Source organism: Pomacea canaliculata, linkage group LG2 (assembly GCF_003073045.1).
Source record: "Pomacea canaliculata isolate SZHN2017 linkage group LG2, ASM307304v1, whole genome shotgun sequence".
NCBI classification, from domain to species: domain Eukaryota; kingdom Metazoa; phylum Mollusca; class Gastropoda; order Architaenioglossa; family Ampullariidae; genus Pomacea; species Pomacea canaliculata.
Window position 1 is genome coordinate 42,863,001 of NC_037591.1, and position 20,388 is coordinate 42,883,388.

The window sequence follows — 20,388 nt, forward strand, 5'->3', positions numbered from 1 at the left end:
GACTTCTGGTGTCCACCCTCCTTGTATTCGCTGTGAATAGAGAGAGAGAGAACAGAACATTGAAGGTGTGTCTGTGTGTTGGTGTGTGTGTGTGTGAATGTGTGTATGTGTGTGTGTGTGTTCGTCTGTGTGAATGGTGTGACCGAGGGACTACCGCTGCAGCCTGTGTGAGATGTTCACAAATTATAATGAGAAAGGCGGGACACGCAGAACATCCCAGACAAATGTTTACAATGTTTATTTACTAAGTACGGTAAACAAGGGAAGATCACTGAAGAGTGAGAAAAGCCCAGAGCTTCCGGTCACTGTCGTCATCCGCCTTCTGTTATCAGCGAAGACAACGAGGAAGACTTTGCACTTTAAGGATGGATGATTTAGTGACGACAAGTAGGTAAAGTGTACATGCTGGAAACACTGGCATCTTGTACAGTCAGTCTGGTGAATTTAGAAAGATGTGTTAGATAATAAATAGGTTAGATGTAATAAACATGTGCAGGTATACAATGAGTGTAGGTGTACACCAGGGGTAGCTGTACCATTGATTGGACGGAAAGGAATGCCAACATAAAATATCACATGATAGCAGTCGCCTCTGTAAGTCTTCAACAAACATTATTTCGGTTAAAGTCTACAACAATGAATAAACACAAGAATGAATCAACGGAAGGAACCAAAAAATTAATAAAACAAAGGTGTGTAATAGTAGGAAAGAATGACCATAAAGAAATGAAAAACACAAACATTGAGGTGCAAGAGAGAGGCTGTAGAGACCGTGCACTCTGACTGAACGCCGAGACTTGTCAATAATTGTCTTCATAACCATCTCAAACTACTTATTTAAAATGACTTTAAAAAGAAGAAGAAGAAGAAACCGTTGATCATGGGGTCAAGCGTTGATACAAGTCTTTGCCATCTCACTACCTGCTGCTGCGGGAGGTATAATCCCCTTAACTCCCCTTCTCACCATGCACAGGGATTCCAGCAGCATCTTATCTCCCTCCCTTCCCCCCATTTCAGTTACAGACGGCACTGAGCTGCGGGTGGGAGGCTGATACGTCAGTCTTATCTCGGCGCATGCGCAGTATCGGCTAGCCTGTAGCTTGTCCGCCTGCTCTCCATGCCTGGATGATCCCGGGTGTGAGGTATCTTGTCCGCCTTACAGCCACACTCCACACTAGCGGGGAATATATATATATAGTGCCTGTTGCCATCACCACTACCCTTTACACACATTTAGGAAGGAGCAAATCGCAGTCAAATGTCACTGAACATGTAATAGGCTGACTGGCGCTTATTTTCACAACAAAACGATTGCCCGATTTTTTTTTAAATTTTTTTTTTTTGACTGAGTAGGTCAGCAGAGAAGTTAGTTTTCTGGACGAAAGACCGCCGGACATCACACCTTCTCACCTTCTTCAACTCTTCTATTTAAAATCATTTGAAGCAGACATCAAACACTGCGCCAGGTGCAGGAAGGAAGGTGAACACAGTCAAGGAAAGGTGAAACGCAAATGACATAAATATACACTGACATCATTAAATAACAAAAACTTGCATGATGAAATAATATATACTTACAACAAAAACCATTCTCCTACCCTCAAAGGGATGAATCAAAGTTATAAGTACCTTTCGTTTCAACACAAAGTCTTTAGGGAACTGCATTCAATAATATTTATACCTTCCTTCACTCCCTTGATCTACATGACTGCAATATTATCAGAAAAGGTCACGTGAGCGTCCTCCGTTCCTTCCTTTGTGTTCAGGTGCAGTTAATATAGCGGAGCGCCATCTTCAGTCGACAAAGTGAATTGATTGGCAGCAGACCTCGGGTGTATGAAGGTTTGAGAAATGTGGTTTATTGTTTATTGTTTATTGTTTACCGAACGTTTTAGACTGTACACTGTCGAAGTATAGTAACTGCAAACCTCCACCAATGAAGCCTCCAGTCTCTCAACACGAGGGCGAGTGGCAGCGGCTTTACAAGTCGTGGAGTGATGGAGGTAAGTCCTGGGAGGGAGGACACGGGCTGTTGTGATGTGCGGACCTCCCTGTCGGGTGGGTAAGACGGAGGGCAGACCACAGTGCCACAGCCTCCCATTTGCCAGCAATTTCCCCACCAGTCCTTGAAATCTCGAGCAATGGGAAGAGAACTACGATGCTCCCCGCCATCCCGAAGTGGGAAAATGGTTGACAGAAAGGTCGAAGCAGGAACCCTAAGGGGTTAATGGTTGCAGCGGTGGACGAGCTGAAGGTGGCGCTGCGGAATTAGGTGTTAATGACCTCACCTATGACACAGCAGTGTTTGGGTACAGCCGTGTGCAGGCACAGGGACCAGAGAGAGAGAGAGGGAGAAAGAGAGAAACTGTTGTATCTCATAGGTCAACGGCCACACTGAGGATGATGTCGATGTGGAGGATGTGGGAGGCGTGGAGAGGAGTTTTGAGGCAGGAACTCATTGTCACTATATGATATCAACATTATGATGAAAATAGAGACACGTGAGAACTGAGTGGAGTTCTTACTGACTTGTACACGACTGGTGTACACCACGTGACACACTCACAGACAACAGAGAAACAGGACGTCTACAGGTCAAAGGTTGTGCATCTGTGAGAAACTGTTAGTAACCGTCCGTAATTTTAAAGTTAGAGAAATGTCAAATGCAGTAAAGAAGATTATTTAGAATACTAATCTGAGACTAATAGAAACACCTGGCTGGCTCTGTCTCAAGCCCGATGGTCCCCAACTTTGTCTTAGTCACGTGATGCTGTGTCAGTAGTGTCACAGATCGTCTCATGTATTTTTCGAATTTTTCATTAACTTCCAGCAAAACATTTTTTTTTTCTGAAACTGTTCTCTTTTTTTAAAAAATTCAAAACGGAGGAGGTAACTATCAATGTGTTCCTTGTTCTATTATTCATTATCATTGTGTTACTTTCTTCCATTCCTTGTCTTATTACGAGGGTAGAGTGGTACAGCAAGCCCTGTGACAGTAGTTGTGTCCAGCAGTTCAGGTCCATGGGAAGGGAGGATGTGAGGACTAACCGCAGACAGAAGGGTGGAGGAACAACCACCGCAGGGCGATGTGAAGGCTGGTGGTCGTTGACAGGTCTGCAGGCAGATGTGGACACGGCTTGTCATCAATCGATGCTATTCTCTGGTGTCAGTTTTGCGCAAGTCGTGGGATTACCACGCGTCCGCCACTGGCCTCTCCGTGCCAGTCCAATATGCCGGCGAAGGTAGAGTAATCTCCCGGTAATTGCTGCAGAGGGCGTTTAGAGAGGAGCGAAGGTGCGATAATCTCCCTTTAATTGCCTGGCGGGATGCGCGCGCTCCCGGAAGGTCGCTAGGAAAGCATTAAACCTGCATTTACCGAGGGTTTAAAATCACGGCAAGGGGCAGGCCGGGCTTAAAATGCAGCGTGCCCAGTGGGCCACAGGCATTTATCGAGAAAAATTACTCGTCTCCAGTTTCGCATCGACTGCACGCCAGCCTCCCCCCCCCCAACATCTCTCCCTACCCCCCCCCCCCCGTGTCGCGGTTAGCTGCATGCTGGCCAGCACAAAGGGGGCGCCACTTCTGGTGTCCCCCCCCCCCGACAGGCGCGTGAAATGACCTGGCGTGCAGCGCTCGGCGTATGGCGTCCCCCTCCCCCAGCTCGCTGGCTGGCCCGATGGCGCGCCACATGCTGACCAGACGTCTCGCGCTGCAGTCGCCGTTAGCGCCCCCTACCGGGGGGTGGACGGCGACGTCACGAAAGACAGTGATTTGTCGCCCTTGATGGAGTGACGGTCAAGTCGCTGTCACGTCACAACACGCACGCGGGGCAAAAGTTAAGGTACGCGTTAAAGCTCGGCCATACTTTACACAAAATGTGTTTTTAAAGCGAATGTGATTTGCTCGTTACAAGATTCTAATTCTCTAACAGGAGCAAACAACTCCTTGTCCCTTGACGAGAAGCGTGGGCTTGAACAGAAACAAGTGGAATCAGTGGAGCGGAGTCGCGTGATGCTTACGGCCACCAATGAGAGGAGGGACCGTGTATTCCACGCACTCAGTCCTATGTACAAAGGTAGGTCTTCAAGCAGCCTGCTCAGGTGGACACAGTTTCAAAAGAGTTTTAGTTCAGTGTGCTCTATGGCCTCCCCTTTAGTTAGGGTTAGGATACAGGCTAGTGAGCTGACATGTGTGATGTTGATGTTATTTCGTATTTCAGTAAACATACAGTCATGTACGTATAAACAAACATCTAAAGCTAGTTTACTGGCGAGGAGCCTGCACAGGTACACAGTGAGTAGCAACAACACACTGGTTCCAGTAAAGTTTTTGTTTGTTTTCCTGTAAGCTTGACCTGCTGACACTGATGTGAGATGTGACTGCTGCTCATCCTTTCAACTTTCAACACATCAGAGTTCAAAACTCATTCGTCAAATAAATGCGAGTTGTTGTAACTGTTGAACTGAACTGACATCTCTGATGTTGCAGGTGAAACGTCTGCTTCATTATCTCTCAAGGTCTGTGGTGGAATCTGTGTGAGTCGTGGCCCAGGAGAGGGTCTCAGTGCCAGAGGTCAGCAGGAGACTTCTGTCAGTCTCTCCATGTGCTGAGACCACACGCTCCTCGTCTACAGACCAGTGGCAGGTGGTGGAGGTCGGGTATTCGCACCCCGACTACATCCCCAGTGAACAACCTTCCTTTACGACCTCCATCCCTTCATTTTTCTGTTTGTTTTGAAAATAACAGAAAGACAACCAGCATCAGAGGCTTTTACAGAGAGTCAGTCAGTCCATGTCATCTACAAGCATGAACCCGAATGTACGCGCACGTGTGTTTGTGTGTTTTGTGTGTGTTCGCAAGCTCTTTAAACATGCGCGTCTGCATAGATGTGTCTGTCTGCCTGTGCATGTATAATTGTGTCTGAGTAAAGATTGAATGGCTGGTACATGCGAAGACGGAAAACTTTTTTCTTTCTTGACATCTGTGGTGCGATACCGACCGATCAGACGACCTTTGACCCCCGGAGAAGAGGAGCGAGAAGGGCGGCGGGTGTCGGCGGGTATCGGCGTTATGATATAAATAAGTCAGCGCGGCATAACGGGGGCCACGTCAACTTTGTGCCACCCTACCCCTTTTAACGGCCGACCCGTTTGTCAAGCTGAATCAGATTCAAGCCGCCTGCATGACAGCGGGAGGTGCGCGGTGTCGGGTAGATGAATGTCCACCGCCTGCCGAGCTCACCCACCCCGCCCCCTCCCACCCATCCACCCCGAACGACGCCGACGTTGAGATCCAAATCTGTGACTGTGCATTGTGGGATATAAAATTTCATGACACTTTTTCCGGGAGGAGGTGAAGTCGCCAGACATGAACCATGGATAAGATTGCAAAAAGTTTACAAGAGAGAAGGTGTGAGAAAGAGAGAAGGGAAAAGAAAGGAATACAAGAAAAAGGCATCGAGTAAACAAATCAGATCAAGGTGAGAGAGGGGGTGGTGAAGAGAAAGGGGAAGTGATAGAATGAGAAAAGAAGAATGTGAGAAAGATTAGTGGAGGGAGGGGGAGACAGAGTTAAAGAAGAGGGAGAAAATTCAGGAAACGGCTAAAAGACTGCACACAAGAAAATAAAGAAGAAAGAAATTGAAAACACAAAACCAGAAATGAACAATAAAATGAAACGCACTAACCAAGCCGAAAGAAAGAATAAAGAAGTCAGAAATCAAACATTGAACAGTTTTTACTTTCTAGTCCAGCTATACACATCGTACATCTCGTCCATGTCATCCCCCACCCCGATACCCACCCCGATACCCACACACTTTCCACTTTCCCATGACTTTGATGTTACTGTGGTTTAAAGCGCCTCTCAGACTTCCGCTCTCAGTCCTTCATTCCCCTTTCAGTCTCTCCACCTACCTCTTCTCGCTCTCTCTTTGATGTATGGTTCAAAGTTTCTCCTGCTTCTCTCTGTCCGTCTGCTCGTCTGGCCCAGCAGACTGGTCTTCCCATAGAACCTCTGCCAGTCTCGCCTGTATGGCTGTATGTAGTCATATGTAATTGTAAGTAGGTATCTCTAAATATATATATATTTTAGTGCAGTAAGGTATTTAGACTGTAAAGTAGCATCACATGCAGACAGCAAAATACGAAGACAGGAAGCAGACAGCAAGGCAGTTAATTATTGTTTGATAAATCGAATGGCAGGCAGTTGGTAGGTAGATAAAGAGTAACAGTGAGCAGGCAGCAAGGTAGGTAGACAACCTTCGAATTTATTTTTTTTGTTGACACGTGCACGCAGGTAAAAAGATGCAGAGAAGGGACAGAGGGATGAGACATCATCACCAGGAAGTTGAAGTGGAGGAGAGAGAGAGGAGTGAAGTAGTTTGTGAACACATCCTCACAGCCTCAACGCTCGGTGTCCGTTTTCTTGTTGAAGACAGGAAGGTCTCGGAACATATTTATCACCAACACCCTCCCCACTCCCCGAGCCCCAGACTTTGCTATCAGCATTCTCGCGGCGGCTCTCATGAAATCTCGTGCGGCGCGCGCTGACAGCGCGAAGCGAAACAATCCTGGACTGTGGCGGCTTCCTGCCGGCGATAACGTCACTTCCGATAAATCTGCGGCGTGTCAGACAACACACGACGGGCACGGGAAAATTACATTTGAGAGAAGACAGGTTTTGCAAGATGCTTGTGCATTTTCTTCCTGCAGTTCTGAGAGATTTATGGCACAAGAGACCTAGGTGGCGCTGCTTTCTTTTTACTGCTTTTAAATGTGAGTGTATTGTAGAAGATTAAGCCATGAGGCGCACACCGGCTTGCTGCAGTCGAGCTGTCCTCCCGACATGTCAACAAAAGAGCTTCGGCATCCACTGCTTTCAAGAATCAAAAAACAGGTTCTTCCCTCTGTCTAATTTATCTTCTTCATTCACTTACTCCTGAGATACTCTGCTGCTGCTGCTGCTCTCCAGGTCAGACTCTGAGGTCAGCCTTCAGGACGAATGACACAGTACCCGCTTCCAAGTCGTGTTCGCTCCATCGAGTGGGGTACCTGCTGGTGTGGGGAGGGTTGTCTGTTGGCCACGTCACATCTCTGTCTTCAGCAGCTACAGGTAGGCGAGGACGGCTGCTTTATTTTCTTGAGCATACGGGCATGTAGTCGGCAGGTGATCGTAGACCACCGTAGACCGCTCCCTGTTGCCATTGTCTAAAAACATTTAGGCATTACTTGTGGAATCGGGTAGCAATGCTGACTTCTTAAGGGTATTTTTCTAGTGAAAGCCTTTCTTCAGTGTGTGGGTGAGCTCACTCATTGTTGGGTGTTCTTGTGATGCAGCCATTAGTGTTGGTTGCCTAGTTCCATGTTTGCTACAAGGAATTACTGGAAACTTGTTTGTCAAGGCTGGAGCTGATGACGTGGCTCCTGGTCGCACGAGGGATCCATCATTGGAGACTTGTGGTATTTCAGTGGAGAAAAGCAGGTTAATCTGTTACCTCGCCCCTTCATGTTAGGCTCTTTGTCAGTTTGTCCGAGACTGTCTGTTCATTAAGGCTGACCTGACCTCTCTGGCAGCTAGTCTCTATATCTAAAAGTTCTTTGCTGATCGCCATCTCTGACCCGCTGTGTTGTGGATGGTCGCCCTACTTCCTGTCCACAGGAAGTCTGATCCCAACCTGAGATATTGTAAAGCATCTTCTCAACTTCAAAAAACCTTGAATTTCATCAAGGAGGGCTACCCTTAAAACAACTTAGTTATTGCACTCATAAAAGTTTCTTTCATCAGAACTGATGAAATTACAACTTTTTAACGTGGGCGCAGATTTATTCCACTTGAATATTTTGAAGGATTTCTTGGGAAGTCGCAAAGGTTCGCTGAGTGGGCAACAAAGGAGAGAATGCTCGAATGTACCACACTGACTGCGGTCTCCAGTGATTCAGTGATTACAATTTAGGTAAAACCATAGTGAATTTCAAAAAGAAGAAATAAAACGTTTACCATATTCCTACATTAACATACGCATTGCTTGTAGCTTAGATGAACACAAACATTTATCAAATTATTACAAAATGAATACTGAATTTTTAGTTTAAAATTTATTTTATAAATTTTGACTTTTGATGTCTGTAAATGCCACAGTCAATCAGCAGTTGCGAATATATAATTAAGAGTGTTTGCTAGATTAGCGAAAATTAGTTTGTGATGTCGCGACAACCTCCAGTCGGTAGAGATTTTCTCTCTTCCAACGCTCGTGCCTTGCGAAAAGACTAAGATGTTGCTTCAGGTTTGTGAATTTATATCTTTTGATGAATTGTAATTGAATGTCTGTCCGCTAGATTTTAACTTCCTTAACTTTGAGCGTGTATGAATTGGGTTATCCTTTAAAAAAAAAAGTAGGGTCATTTAAAGGAGCATGTGACCGGAAGTCGACATGGGCGCATGACCGTAAGACGCCATGGTCACACCTTCACATAATGGATGACTTCTCTCCTTCGCACCTCCAGGTCCGTTTTCTGTCGACGAAATGAGCGAGGGCGAGATGAAGGCGGCGCGTGCGACTGTCATGGTGCCGACCTGCGCGGCGATGACGGATCGGCCAACACGTGCGAGGTGCAGGTGACGGAGGCGTCGACAAAGCGGAAGTGACGTCTGGCCGCATGGCGCGTGGTCTCGCGGTGCTGTGACCTTGGTCTGTCACCCGCTCGGCCTCCAGACACGTGTGCCAGTCTCCTCATCTTTCTCTCCTTGTCACCATCATCACATGACTGCAACAGCTTCTACCACCGAGACATTGACCATCATCACCGCCATCGCCACAATATCTACATGGAGGTCGCCATCTGCATTCACTCTGCATACTATATTCATAGTTGTGTGGATGCTGTGCATTGTATGACTTGCACAACTGAAACATCTAAAAACCATGCCCAGACTAAGATAATGAAAAAAGCAGACGAAATAAAGCGGAGAAATGTTATTGAGTGAGGTGACGTGGACAATCGACACTCTGTGTCTGTTTTTTCGTAATCATTAACGTTTGCGAACACTCAAGTGTACTAATCCTCGATAAATATTTCACGACGAATCTTGAAATAAATTATAACAAATCAGAAACATGAGGTTATCACAAACTGAAATGTTACGACACGTCACCTGCCGTCTTACCTGTAACATCACAGTCAATCACAAACATCAACTGATAATGTACGTCTGAATGTTTATAGTCAAGTTTAATGTGTGCAAGCTATTCAGAAAATTTGGCTTAAAGACTCGCCAACATTCACGGATGATGATAATAGATGACTGTGTTAACAGCAACCTTGCCACCACGCGCACCCCCAGGGTGTCAGCCGCCACCGCAGCGCGTGAAACAATGCACGTCACTCAGCAACATGGCCGCCAAACATCAAACAGATAATATTGTATTGCTTGACTAACGCACGTGCACTGGCTGACTGACGGGCAGAAACTCTATGCTGTACTCACGGACATTGGACTCAGTGAGTGAGGTGTGCAGCTGTGATAAGACACAATAGGTAAACAGCGCCATTGTCATTAAAACATTGGTACATTGACATCCGTACATTGACTTCTATATCTTGTACACATGTAAATGCGTGCGTGTGTGTGTGTGGAGCAGCGGGCGATAAGGTTGATGAGGGTTGAGGCGACTGACGATGTGAGAACAGAGCAGTGAGATGATGTGAAAGATGGCGGAGTGAGGATCAGACAAGGGGAGTAACTGGTGAGGCCGGGCTGAGCTGGCGCCGAGTTGAGGGCCCTGGTGGTGAGTGGTTCGTGTCCCTGCTGCTCTCCCCTGACGTGCGGAGGCTCGCCCCACAGGGCCCGTAATCCGTGTCCAGCTGTAATGGCTTCGATTGGCCACTCTCCTCTCAGGGGCCGCAACCGATGAATCTTGTCGCTGACGACAGCAGTCGTGTCGCTCTTCCTCCACAGAGGACAGAGATGGATGGCGACACGACTGTGTGTGTGTGCGCGTGCTCGGGGCTTTGGCAAGGTGGCAATGGTACAGCCACGTGGGTGTGTGTAGGAATATGTATATACACACGTATACACGTATAGGCGTGATACAATATATATACACACGTACATGTGTGTTTGTGTGTGTAGGTGTGATACAATTTTCGGGAGTGTGTTTGCATGCGTGAATGTCTGTATGCACGTGAGTGTAAGTATATGTGTTTGTCTTCGTGGATGTTGTGTATCCTCCAGCATTATTAATTTGCTTGTTATAATTGTTTGTGTACAGCATCCTCAGGCCCTGAGCTGATAGTCCAGCTGTTGTCGCACCTTGGTGTGGGTCGCTGGGGGTTTGTTTTGATTGAGACAAGTTCTGTCTCTCGTCTTGCACCAGGACAACTTGTGGACCGATCTCACACTCCCCTTGTTCCCTCCAACACATGTTCCCTAAACATATTAACAAAATGATTATGGAGGCATCACTGTGTCCGTGGGTGAGTCTCGTGTCTCTAAGGACTTCAGTTACGACTATCCTGTCTGCGTGTCTACACAACCGGTTTTTTTTTCTCTCATGGCATTGTTTTCCCCACACAAAGCCAAGCACGTCAGTAATCCCCTCCACAACTTCTCCTTTCGGTATTTCTCACATTAAAAAAAAATTGTAGCTCACTTTCCTCCCCTTGTTTTCCTTCTCGCTGTTGACGCCACCTCTCCCTCCCGCTCCTTGTCTTTTCCCCTCTCTCCTCTTTCTTTTGTTCTCTCGTTCATGCCTTCATTCTTCATTTCGCACCCCCCTGTGCTTGTGTACAAAGAGCGCTCGTTCCCCCCTGCCATTGCTGCCACCTCCCAGGGATTTGCTCTGACTATTGAAGGGAACATAAGCTGTCGCTCAACAAAGGTAACCATCTTGAAAATGACATTCAGGTATTGTCGCCAGGACTCAGGTCGTCAAAACGAGTTTTTTGTCTTATTTAGTGAAATGTATAAATAGACGTGTGATGATTATTTAACAAACACCGCACGTCAATACGAGTTAGACTGTCAACGACCAGAGAACATCAGAAAAAAAAAATCACAGCATTGGAGTTTTTGCCAACAAATGTTTATTTTCCACGTGAGTTTTTGGATGCACAATGGAGCAAGCGGCGCTGCCAAGCGTTGCCTGGCAACAAGATGTCAATACGGGGGAAACATTGAGTGACAGTTGCTTTGTGTAGGCCAAACGTCGACAGCGATGACAAGGGTTTGAGGATTGTCAGACGACTTGCCAAGTCTGCCTGTGGGAGGAGGGGCGCCTCATACTGTATGTCGTGACGTCGCCAGCCCTCGGCAAGTGACGCTCGTACAGTCACGTGACTCGTAAGAAAAACACGGAACTCGAATTACCTGGGAAACTGAGACTTCTTGTTTTTACCCTCCTCCCGCTCCACAACCCTCTCCCCCACTCCCCCCCTCCACTCACCAGTTGCGTCCCTTGGGCCGTATTTTGTGTTTTGAGAGTGGCGGCCCCTGCAAACAAGGCCGTGAGTGAGACGTGACGTGTGGACAGGTGGAGTGACGCCGTGCAGTTTGTGGAGCTGCGCATGTCGCTGTGGACGTCACGCAGTCTGCAGCTGCGACAGGCCGCCGTCAGTTGACATGACATGTCTCCGGCAGCACTCGGGTCACCGCCTGGTGTCAGACAAATGACTGACTGCAGCTCGCTGGTCATGGCCGGGGGAGGGGCGATGTGAAAGATGGGGAGGGAGTCGGTGACAACAATGGCGACACCGCTCAACACCCTGATGACTGGTGTACGTGTAATGCACCACCGTGACATCACGTGCCAAGGGGCATAACTCACTAATGGGGAGACGGTCAGCAGACAGACACTGAGAGATCACAAACGGCAGAGAGAGAGAAGGGGGGGGGAGGGGATGTCAAAAAAGAAAGAGGAAAGAAACAAAAACATGATCTGCAACATTTCCCTGTGATTGTGAAACAGACCGTGGGTGTAAACAACATCACAACATCAGTAGCACTGGTTTCGCAAGAACAATTTTCAGGGAAGCTAACGAGTCTACTGATGTGGCTGCCGGCGCTGAGCAACTTCCTGCAGCAGGGAGGGAGGCAGTGACACATTGTTGTCCTGTCATGTCACGTAACGAGACTTTCGGAGAAGTGCACACGTGTCACGACATCGAAGAGTTGGGTGAATTACAATCATGACAGGTAAACGGTCGTCACGTCACGTGAATCACACACTGTCCCGTGAACACATGCGTTCTAAGCCATTGAAAACTTGTCATCATCAAACTAAACTTTTATCTTCAAGAACATCAGTTACACAAAATAAACGACATGTTAGTGTCAGACATACCACAGAGTAATTAGTTAAGAAATGTTAAGGTATAAACAAACAGTTAAAATTATTAAAGATTACAAATAAGAAAGATGTGAAGACAGTGGATGATGTAGGTCACAGGATGTTCACACAGTACAAACAGTCAGTGTGTCAGTGTAGAATATGACAATAAATGTGTCAGCGGTCTGTGTGAATTATACAACAGCCTTCATCCTCATCTCATCAAATCACTTTATCGACACTCGTTCATTTTGTAAGCATGAATGACATTGTAAGAGTGAACTTAGAGAAAGTACAATGCATGCTGGGATACCAGATCCACGTGACACATGTCTAACAATGGACTGAGCCGTTAGAAGACAAACCTGAAGTACTCAGCCACCAAGTTGTCTTCTTACTGTCTGCTCTATGTGAACACTGAACACCATCAGGGCGAGTACAATCATGTGTGTGTGTGGATACAGGTGGACAAACACACGGGGAGTTATGTCCACGGATATCTCTTCAGAGAGAAATTCCGGAGAGACACAAAACCACAGTGATGTCTTGTTGTACCCCGATCTTGCGCAACAGCAATATGAATAAACATAGTAATTCCAAATGATAAAATCAAACACATGTTGAAAAAAAATGCGTTGGACGCTGTCCACAGAAGTCAGACAGACAACGGACAGGTGGCCTAGAAAAGTGTTCTGGCTGTAAGTTCTTACTTCCGAGGCTTTAGGTCTACTCCTGTCTATTCTAGACAAGCCAGTGTCTTTGTATATTTAGAACTAAACTGAACATCCTCCATGTCATCATTCTCATGTCATCAAAATACACAGACCTTCTACCTTATTGAAGAACTGTCCCCTCCACCGCCCTCCTCCCCCATTCAAAAAGCAAAAAATAAACAAACCAACAAACAAAAGTATATAAACAGCAGTTACAGGCTAAAAAGACAAAGTGTAGGTAAAGATTTCGTAGAGACTACAGTAACATATCTACATATCCTTCAAGCAGGTAAGCCAGGTAAAGATCAGAGACACGTCATCACCCACCACAGCATCATCAAGCGAAGCACCAACAGCCGATGACGATGCAGGACAGAGGCTGACGATAGATAATAGACAGTTGATGGCCAAGCTGATGGGCAGACATATTAAGGCAGGATGGGGTGGTACTGTCCGCGCGTGCCAGTCCAGTTCCAGAAATAGCCACGACAAGGTCTTGTGTACAGCCAGTATGTGACTGAGACGATGACGACAAGGACAACAACAGCGATGAAGAAGTATAAAATGGCGAAGAGAGCAGGTTTAACATTGCGATGGCGCGCAGTTGTGCTGAGAGTTGATGGTGTTGTCTGGGTGGTCGTTGTGGTGGTGGTGGTGGTGTTGCACTCATCGTCTACAAATGATGTTATGTTGGTGTAGTTGTAGTTGACACACACATAATCAAACCTCGGGTGAGCGAAGAGTTCAGGGTTCGTCTTGAGCCAGTGGGGGAACCAAAGGTCAGAGCAGGAGCAGTTGAAAGGGTTGCCGCTGAGGTCCAGGTGCTGGAGCTGACTTTGTGTTTCACTTCCAAAGGCCGCTTCATGTACACTGGTCAGCAGGTTATCCGACAGGTCCAGGCTCGTCAGGTTCCTCAACCCACTGAAAGTTCCGTTGGCAATCTCTGTCATGTTGTTTCCCCACAGAGAAAGTTTTGTCAATCGGGGCATCAGGCCTAAGACTTCTGTCGGCAAGTTCTGCAGATAAGTCCTACTAAGATCAAGATTTTCTAATGATGTAAGCGGCTGGAACAAGATCATCATCTTGGCTTCTGTTATCCTACAGAAACTGATTACCGCTTAATGACAGTTTGACTAGGGCGGAACAACCGGAAAACATATTTTCACTGATGGTGATGGCGCGAAGGACAATTCATTGTTTGCTAAGGAGAGACTTCGCAAAACTGGGTTTGCAAAAGCAGAGTCTTCTATCGTCCTGATGCTTCTTTTCATCTTTTGCACAGAAACAACCTCTAAGCAAGGGAAACTATTAATAGAAAACATGTCGGAGACGAAGTGTCTAACCACGTTTGAGTTCAGTTTCAAGATTCGCAGACTGGGCAAACACACATTGTTGTCGAGATTCTCAATACGATTGTAATTCAGGTTCAGTTCTTCGAGGTTTGGGTACAGCGAGGTTTGATTTTTACATGTTCGTGGGAAGAGGTCAATGTAGTTCATGCTGAGGTCCAGGTATGTCAAAGAGGTGAAATTCCTTCCACACCTGACTAACCTGATGTGGTTGGATGAGAGCGTTAGTCTCTGGAGGCGAGGAAGGGGACTGAACAAGTCCATGTCCAGTGTTTCTTCACGAAATGTGTCTGTCAGGTCGAGTGTCTGGAGCTCTGGCAGTGGATGACTGGCAAAGAAATCGTCTGGAAATTTTCCTACTCGACCAAATTTGAACTCCAGTTCTTGGAGAGAAGGGATCTCAAAGACAGGAAGAGCATCAGCCAAATCCAGTGGGTTCGCGTTCATACATAAATATCGCAGCTTGTCCAGCTTCCGGAATGAATTGTGACTCAGGTTACGAAGGTCGTTGAAACCAAGGTCAAGGAGAAGAAGTCCTGTTACATTAGAGAAGAAATCTTCATCTGGAATTTCTTGAAGCTTATTGTGGGAAAACTTCAGAAACGTGATATTTTCGCTGAACTTCGGGATGAATGTTAAGTTCCCGAAATTTCCCGAGCAGTCCGCTGTCTCACTGGTGCACCAGCACATCCCTTCATAGCAGTCGACTGCAGGCGTCCGGCCAGACTGGTGGTCCTGTGGAAGCTGCTGTAAGTCAGCAGACGACCCCCCTGCTGGTGCTGACTGCGAGGCACGACTGGAGGAAGATGCTATGATGACCAGACCAAGGATGATGGTCAGTCGTGAGGCGACCATGGTCTTGTCTTTAGATGAGTGGTTCCCACTCCAATCTGGCAACGAGTGTCAACAGAGGGCAGCTCTCTCCTCAATACCACGACTGACAACAGGCTTCTCCTTATAAGGTTTTCTTTCGATCTGTTGTTTCCTGTACCCGAGGTCAGCCAATTTCCTTGACCCCTTCTTGCTTTCGAAAGAACATGTATTGTTTCAGGACTGTGGCCGGCGTATCATGTAGGGTTTAATTACACAGACATTACACAGAACTTTAGATGAGAAGGTCTGCGATCCCCTCTGGTCTGACTTCTGGTACAGTTATGACTGACTGACTAATCAATTTGCATCTTTAGAAGAGATGTTTCCCAGCGCTGTGTAGGCATGTTAAGTATTCAGGAAATACAAGTAAATAAATATTTGTAACATGGTTTCTGCTCTTCTTTCAAAGCAACATCTCACGAGCATCATGTCTGATAGCTGACCTCGGTAACATGTGACTGGGTAACTTCCCTTCCCCGATTAAACTTCCTGTTCACGTTGCAGAATTATTTACAACTTAAGTAAAGCTGCTATTGTTTATTTTTTACATTTTTTGTACTTTCAGTGTCGTGCACTTCGCGCTAGTTCAAAATAAAAAACACGACTGATCTGCTATTCTGTTCCCTTTGTCAAAATGTCGTTATGACAGCACGGTACCAGGATTGGGGGACTGCTCGACCTGTCGCACCGGGGGAACAGACTAGAAAGACAGAGGACAGAGAGTGTATAACCGTCCCTAGATATAGGGAGCTAGGTGGGTTTTTTTTAAACATAAGACAGAGAGAATAGACAAAGACAAGCAGCAGATAAATAACACAAGACCATCATTCATAACAGAGAATACTATTTTATTAATTCTAACCTCAAACCATTGAACGCAGTTGTCCGTGCCCTAACCTTAACCTAAATACTTGCTGCTACAATCTGAATACCTTACTTTAGAAAGCTGTCATTCTTCCCCCCTTCTCACCTCTCGGCCCTCCTCAACGCGCATGACCGTTCGTCGCTACATCTGTCTCTCCGAAGAGAAAGGATAAAAAGACAGCGAGCCACGTGACTCCTCTGTTCCGGAAGTCGCTGTGGGATGCACTCCCTTCCTTCCTCTGACCGCCTAGTCAAGCAGGGCGCGTGGTCATCTGGTCAACCCTATGATTCCACCCGACTCAGTGATACCCTTATCGACAGTCACGTTTTCTTTCTCTCATCGCTCTGTTCCTCAAGTTTCCGGCAGTTGTCCTCCTGTCTGGTGTCTGAGGCGCTCACTTACATTTCAATGTCAGGTGATTCCTCAATCAAGAGACATTGGCAATACTTGATGTCGATGTCACCCTTGACTCTGGGTTGTCACAGTGAAGGACAGCGCGTGCAGGCAGAGGTCAGCAGACGACACTCACAGAGCATCGGAAGAGGCGAGCGGCTCGTAGTGTCTTCTGTCACGTGACCACGCCAGCATCCGATGAAGCCAACGGCGACCAAACATCCATAGCACGACGACAACACCAGCTGCCGGCACAACAGCACTCAGGGCGATGAAGGCCGTCCAGTCGGGAACGACGTTGGTCGTGGGAGTCGCTGTTGATGGAGCAGCGCAGCAGTCGTGCTCAAGGAAGAAAGTGATGTTGGTGCGGTAGTCATTGCCGCACTCGTACGGCCTGGTGGAGTTGGCGAACAAGCTCGGATCGCTGACCAACCATCTAGCAAAGAACAGGTCTTTGCACGTGCAACTGAAGGGGTTGCCGCTGAGGTCGAGATGCTGCAGGCGCATGCGCATGTCAGGGGTGAAGGTCGCTTCAGAGATAACGGACAGCTCGTTGCGACTCACGTCGAGCGTGGTGAGTGCTAACGCCCCTGTGGAAAGAGTCCATCAGGCAGCGACTTCAGTCTGTTTTCAGACCAATACAGCTCCCTGAGAGCTGACATGTTTCGGAACATCTCCACGGGCACAGTTTCCAGCTGCACGTTCGTCATGTCCAGAACTTCCAGCGAGACCAAGGAATCAAACAGACTGAGCATTTTGTCACTGCTGACTCCTCGAAAGTTGTTGTAACTGCCAAGGAGAAGATGTTCTAGCTGTTCACATCCGGCAAAAGCGTCTGGACTGACAGCACTGGAGGAAAAATCCAGAAAGTTGAAGACCAGCGACAGTTTCTTGAGGCTGGAGCTGCGGAAGGCGCGTGCTGCTAGGCGGCATTTGAAGTTCTCGCTCATGGCGATGTACTCCAGCTTCCTGAGATGAATGAAACAATCCGACTGCACGTACTCTAGTCTGTTGGATTCGATCCACAGTTCTTTTAGCTCAGGTAAGCACATCGAGTCCGGAAGGACTCTGGATGTTGTTTTGACTGAGCTCCAGAACCTGCAACCGTGGGAATATCGAGACCCCACCATTGCAAGTGTCTGGAAATTTCTGGAGCTTGTTGCCATGGAGATACAGAGCTGTGAGGCCCGATACAAGGCCAAAGGCCTGCGTGTTGATGTTGGCGAGCTTGTTGAAGGAAAGCTCTAGCCCCGTGATGGAAGTAACATTCAAAAAAAAGTTGTCGTTTGTTATCGCCTGGACGTCGTTGTAGGAGAAGTTGAGGAAGGTGATTGCTGTTGGCAGCTTGGGAACAAACAGTAGTGTCCCATGATTCCTCGAACAGTCGGCCACAGTGTCCGTGCACGTGCACAGGTGCATGAAGCAGTAGGAAGATGACGTCACACCGGAAGCAGCTACCTTGAGTTTTAAATGGCCAGACCAGTCACGTGACCGAGGCTGACGTGCAGGAGACAGACTTTCATCGCCTAAAGTTAAGATGGCGACGTGAGCAGCGAGAAGGCAGACTAGCGAGGGCTGCATGCTCTGTTTGTTACAGCAACAATTCGCTGAGGTCGGATGGAGACCTGCACGAGTGACCTGACGACATCCACAACAGCAGACTAGAAGGAGTTTGTGTAGAGTGTTGTGCTCATCAGTGCTGACCAACATCAAAGAGAAAACATGATGACATCGTAGATTCCTGTGTGGAGCAGCGAGAGTCAGTTCTCCACACCACAGCTTCAGTCCTCACCGTCCTCCTCCGGTTCCTGTGGGGGCTGTTCTGATGGTTTCTGGAACACCTGCCTCCCTTCAGCTACGCAAGATCGAAAGTTTCTACCCGAGAAGCCACCCTGTTTGCCGTGTCCTACCGACACAGTTGTTAGGAGACATCTGCTTTCCCTTTTTTTTTTTTTTCAACGGAGGATGTCAATATGGCGATGTCAGGGTTAGTAGGCTACTGCTGACATTTTGGGCGAATGAGCGAAGGGAAGAATTTATATTAAAAATACACAGAATGTGTCGTTCGCTAAGTGTTTGTTTGTGTGTGTGTGTAAGAGATAAGATATGAAACTGTTTGTGTGACTCACACGGAAGGTGTTTATTTAAAACAGAATATGGAGGTAGGACAGAAAAGTCATTTTCCTATACTTCGTTCAACATCCCTTTTGCTCTCTCTCTCTCTCCTAAGAGATTTCACGATTAGCCTCTCTCGCTACCTCATCCAGCCTCTTGTTCTGTCTCTCGCTCCGTCTCGTCAACCTCTTGTATTTCTCTCATCTTTTGCTCGATCTGTCGTTGTTTTCTCTCTCTCGCTCGCTCGTAGGCGTGAGTGCACACAGTGTCAAGCGAGGAGAGGATCATCGATGAGGAAGGCAGTTGCGAGTGTTGCGAGGTTACAACGATGACGCAGTCGTCAGCAGCTTAGACAAGTGACTGTCTTGTGACATTTCCACTAGAGGCAAAGTCAACAAGATGTCGATACACTTACTGTTCGCACGTTTACCTACGCCTCGTCACCAGCTATTTTTAGCTGTCGTCATCACGCCACGGCATCTGCTGTCTCGCTAGGTGGCGCTGTTCGATTTCACAAGATGAAACAAAATTTTGCCGCTCAGGAACAGAACTACACAGACCGAGAGGGAATGAATGACAGCAAAACAACAAAATGACAAACACGGGCATGGAAAACAATAACTTTCTTTCTCTCTCTCCACACACACACACACTTCTCTCGAACCCGGTGTATGTTTCATTTAATCAAAATCCAGTTTAAGAAGGTGAAAGAAGTTCAGTGACTGGTTGGAGTGATTGTCAACAGCGTTTCATTTAAAAAAAATTTGTTTAGCGTGTGACAATTAATTTGAGCTGGCAACATTCCTTCAGTCTTCCTTTTGACAGGAACCTGAAGAAACGACCTTTCTGTACCAGGACTGTCCTTGTGGACGTACCCCGACTGGAACCCGCCATCAGAGGATAGATAGTCGTCAGGCCCAGAAACAGACATACAAACACTTGTATACACACTGGAAGAAGAGCATACACGCGCACGCGCACACACTAGCACATACAAACACACACGCGCGCACACACGCACACACACACACATGCATGCACGCTACATGATGATAATAACAGCTCCATGCTCGCGGCCCTATCACGGGGCTGAAGGAGAAAGCAGACCGGGTACAAAAAGCACGCGGCAGTCACAGCTGATTACAAGTGCAAGCAAATGGATTTCTACTCAGGCCGGGTGCTGGCGACTATTAAGGCTGCAGGAGGTGCGCTGAATGCATGCGCCGCGATGACGTATAATTGGATGCCGTGAGGTTTAGTGCCGTCAGGTGCTCGCCTACCATCGAACTTGCCATCTGGTATATCGGGTATCTTGTTGTCTGTCGGCAGAGCGCCACGTCACAATTTACACATCATCTGTGCAACAGGATGAACTTTAACACACAAACTTCCAGCTGAGAGAAACACCAAGAAAAAAAAATAGTTTCCATTAAAAATACAAAAAGAGATAGTGAGACAGGCAATACAATTAATATTTAAGGTTTTGTTAATACAGTAATAGTTATTTCTCTAACCACACATTGTCTCTACTAACATACAGACATGTATATCAGTAGAATACAACCTTCCTGCCATCAGCAGCTGCTGCTGTCTGCTTTCTTCTCGTCCTCTGGATGCTCAGACAGTTATTCAGCTTAAGTGCCTTGATAACCAGACATTTAAAGTCCAGTACATTACTATCAGCATACTCCAAAATATTTGCAATAGTCACATATTCAAGAAAGGCATCTGGTCAAGAAGACCGTGAAGAAAAGG

General features: G+C 47.0%; 2 protein-coding genes across 2 annotated transcripts; both read right to left on the bottom strand.

Moving 5' to 3' along the window:
• Nucleotides 1–13,292: 13,292 nt before the first annotated feature.
• Nucleotides 13,293–14,269, bottom strand: LOC112557857 (leucine-rich repeat LGI family member 2-like). The gene has a single exon (XM_025227941.1). The coding sequence runs from the start codon at nucleotides 14,118–14,120 to the stop codon at nucleotides 13,467–13,469; it is 654 nt and encodes a 217-aa protein (XP_025083726.1). The 5' UTR covers nucleotides 14,121–14,269; the 3' UTR covers nucleotides 13,293–13,466.
• On the bottom strand, nucleotides 14,136–18,382 carry LOC112556064 (toll-like receptor 9). The gene is made up of 3 exons (XM_025224678.1): nucleotides 17,105–18,382; nucleotides 16,655–17,048; nucleotides 14,136–15,291 (listed from the first exon to the last, which is right to left on the bottom strand). The coding sequence occupies exons 1-3, from the start codon at nucleotides 17,682–17,684 to the stop codon at nucleotides 14,172–14,174; spliced, it is 2,094 nt and encodes a 697-aa protein (XP_025080463.1). The 5' UTR covers nucleotides 17,685–18,382; the 3' UTR covers nucleotides 14,136–14,171.
• Nucleotides 18,383–20,388: the final 2,006 nt, after the last annotated feature.

Coding starts and splice junctions, on each gene's coding strand:
- LOC112557857 (XM_025227941.1), bottom strand. CDS start 14,120: ATGATGATCTTGTTCCAGCCGCTTACATCATTAGAAAATCTTGATCTT.
- LOC112556064 (XM_025224678.1), bottom strand. CDS start 17,684: ATGGCAACAAGCTCCAGAAATTTCCAGACACTTGCAATGGTGGGGTCT. Junction 17,049..17,104: donor TGGACTCTTTCCACAGGGGC/GTTAGCACTCAC, acceptor TTATCTCTGAAG/CGACCTTCACCCCTGACATG. Junction 15,292..16,654: donor CTCGCCTCTTCCGATGCTCT/GTGAGTGTCGTC, acceptor TGCCCTCTGTTG/ACACTCGTTGCCAGATTGGA.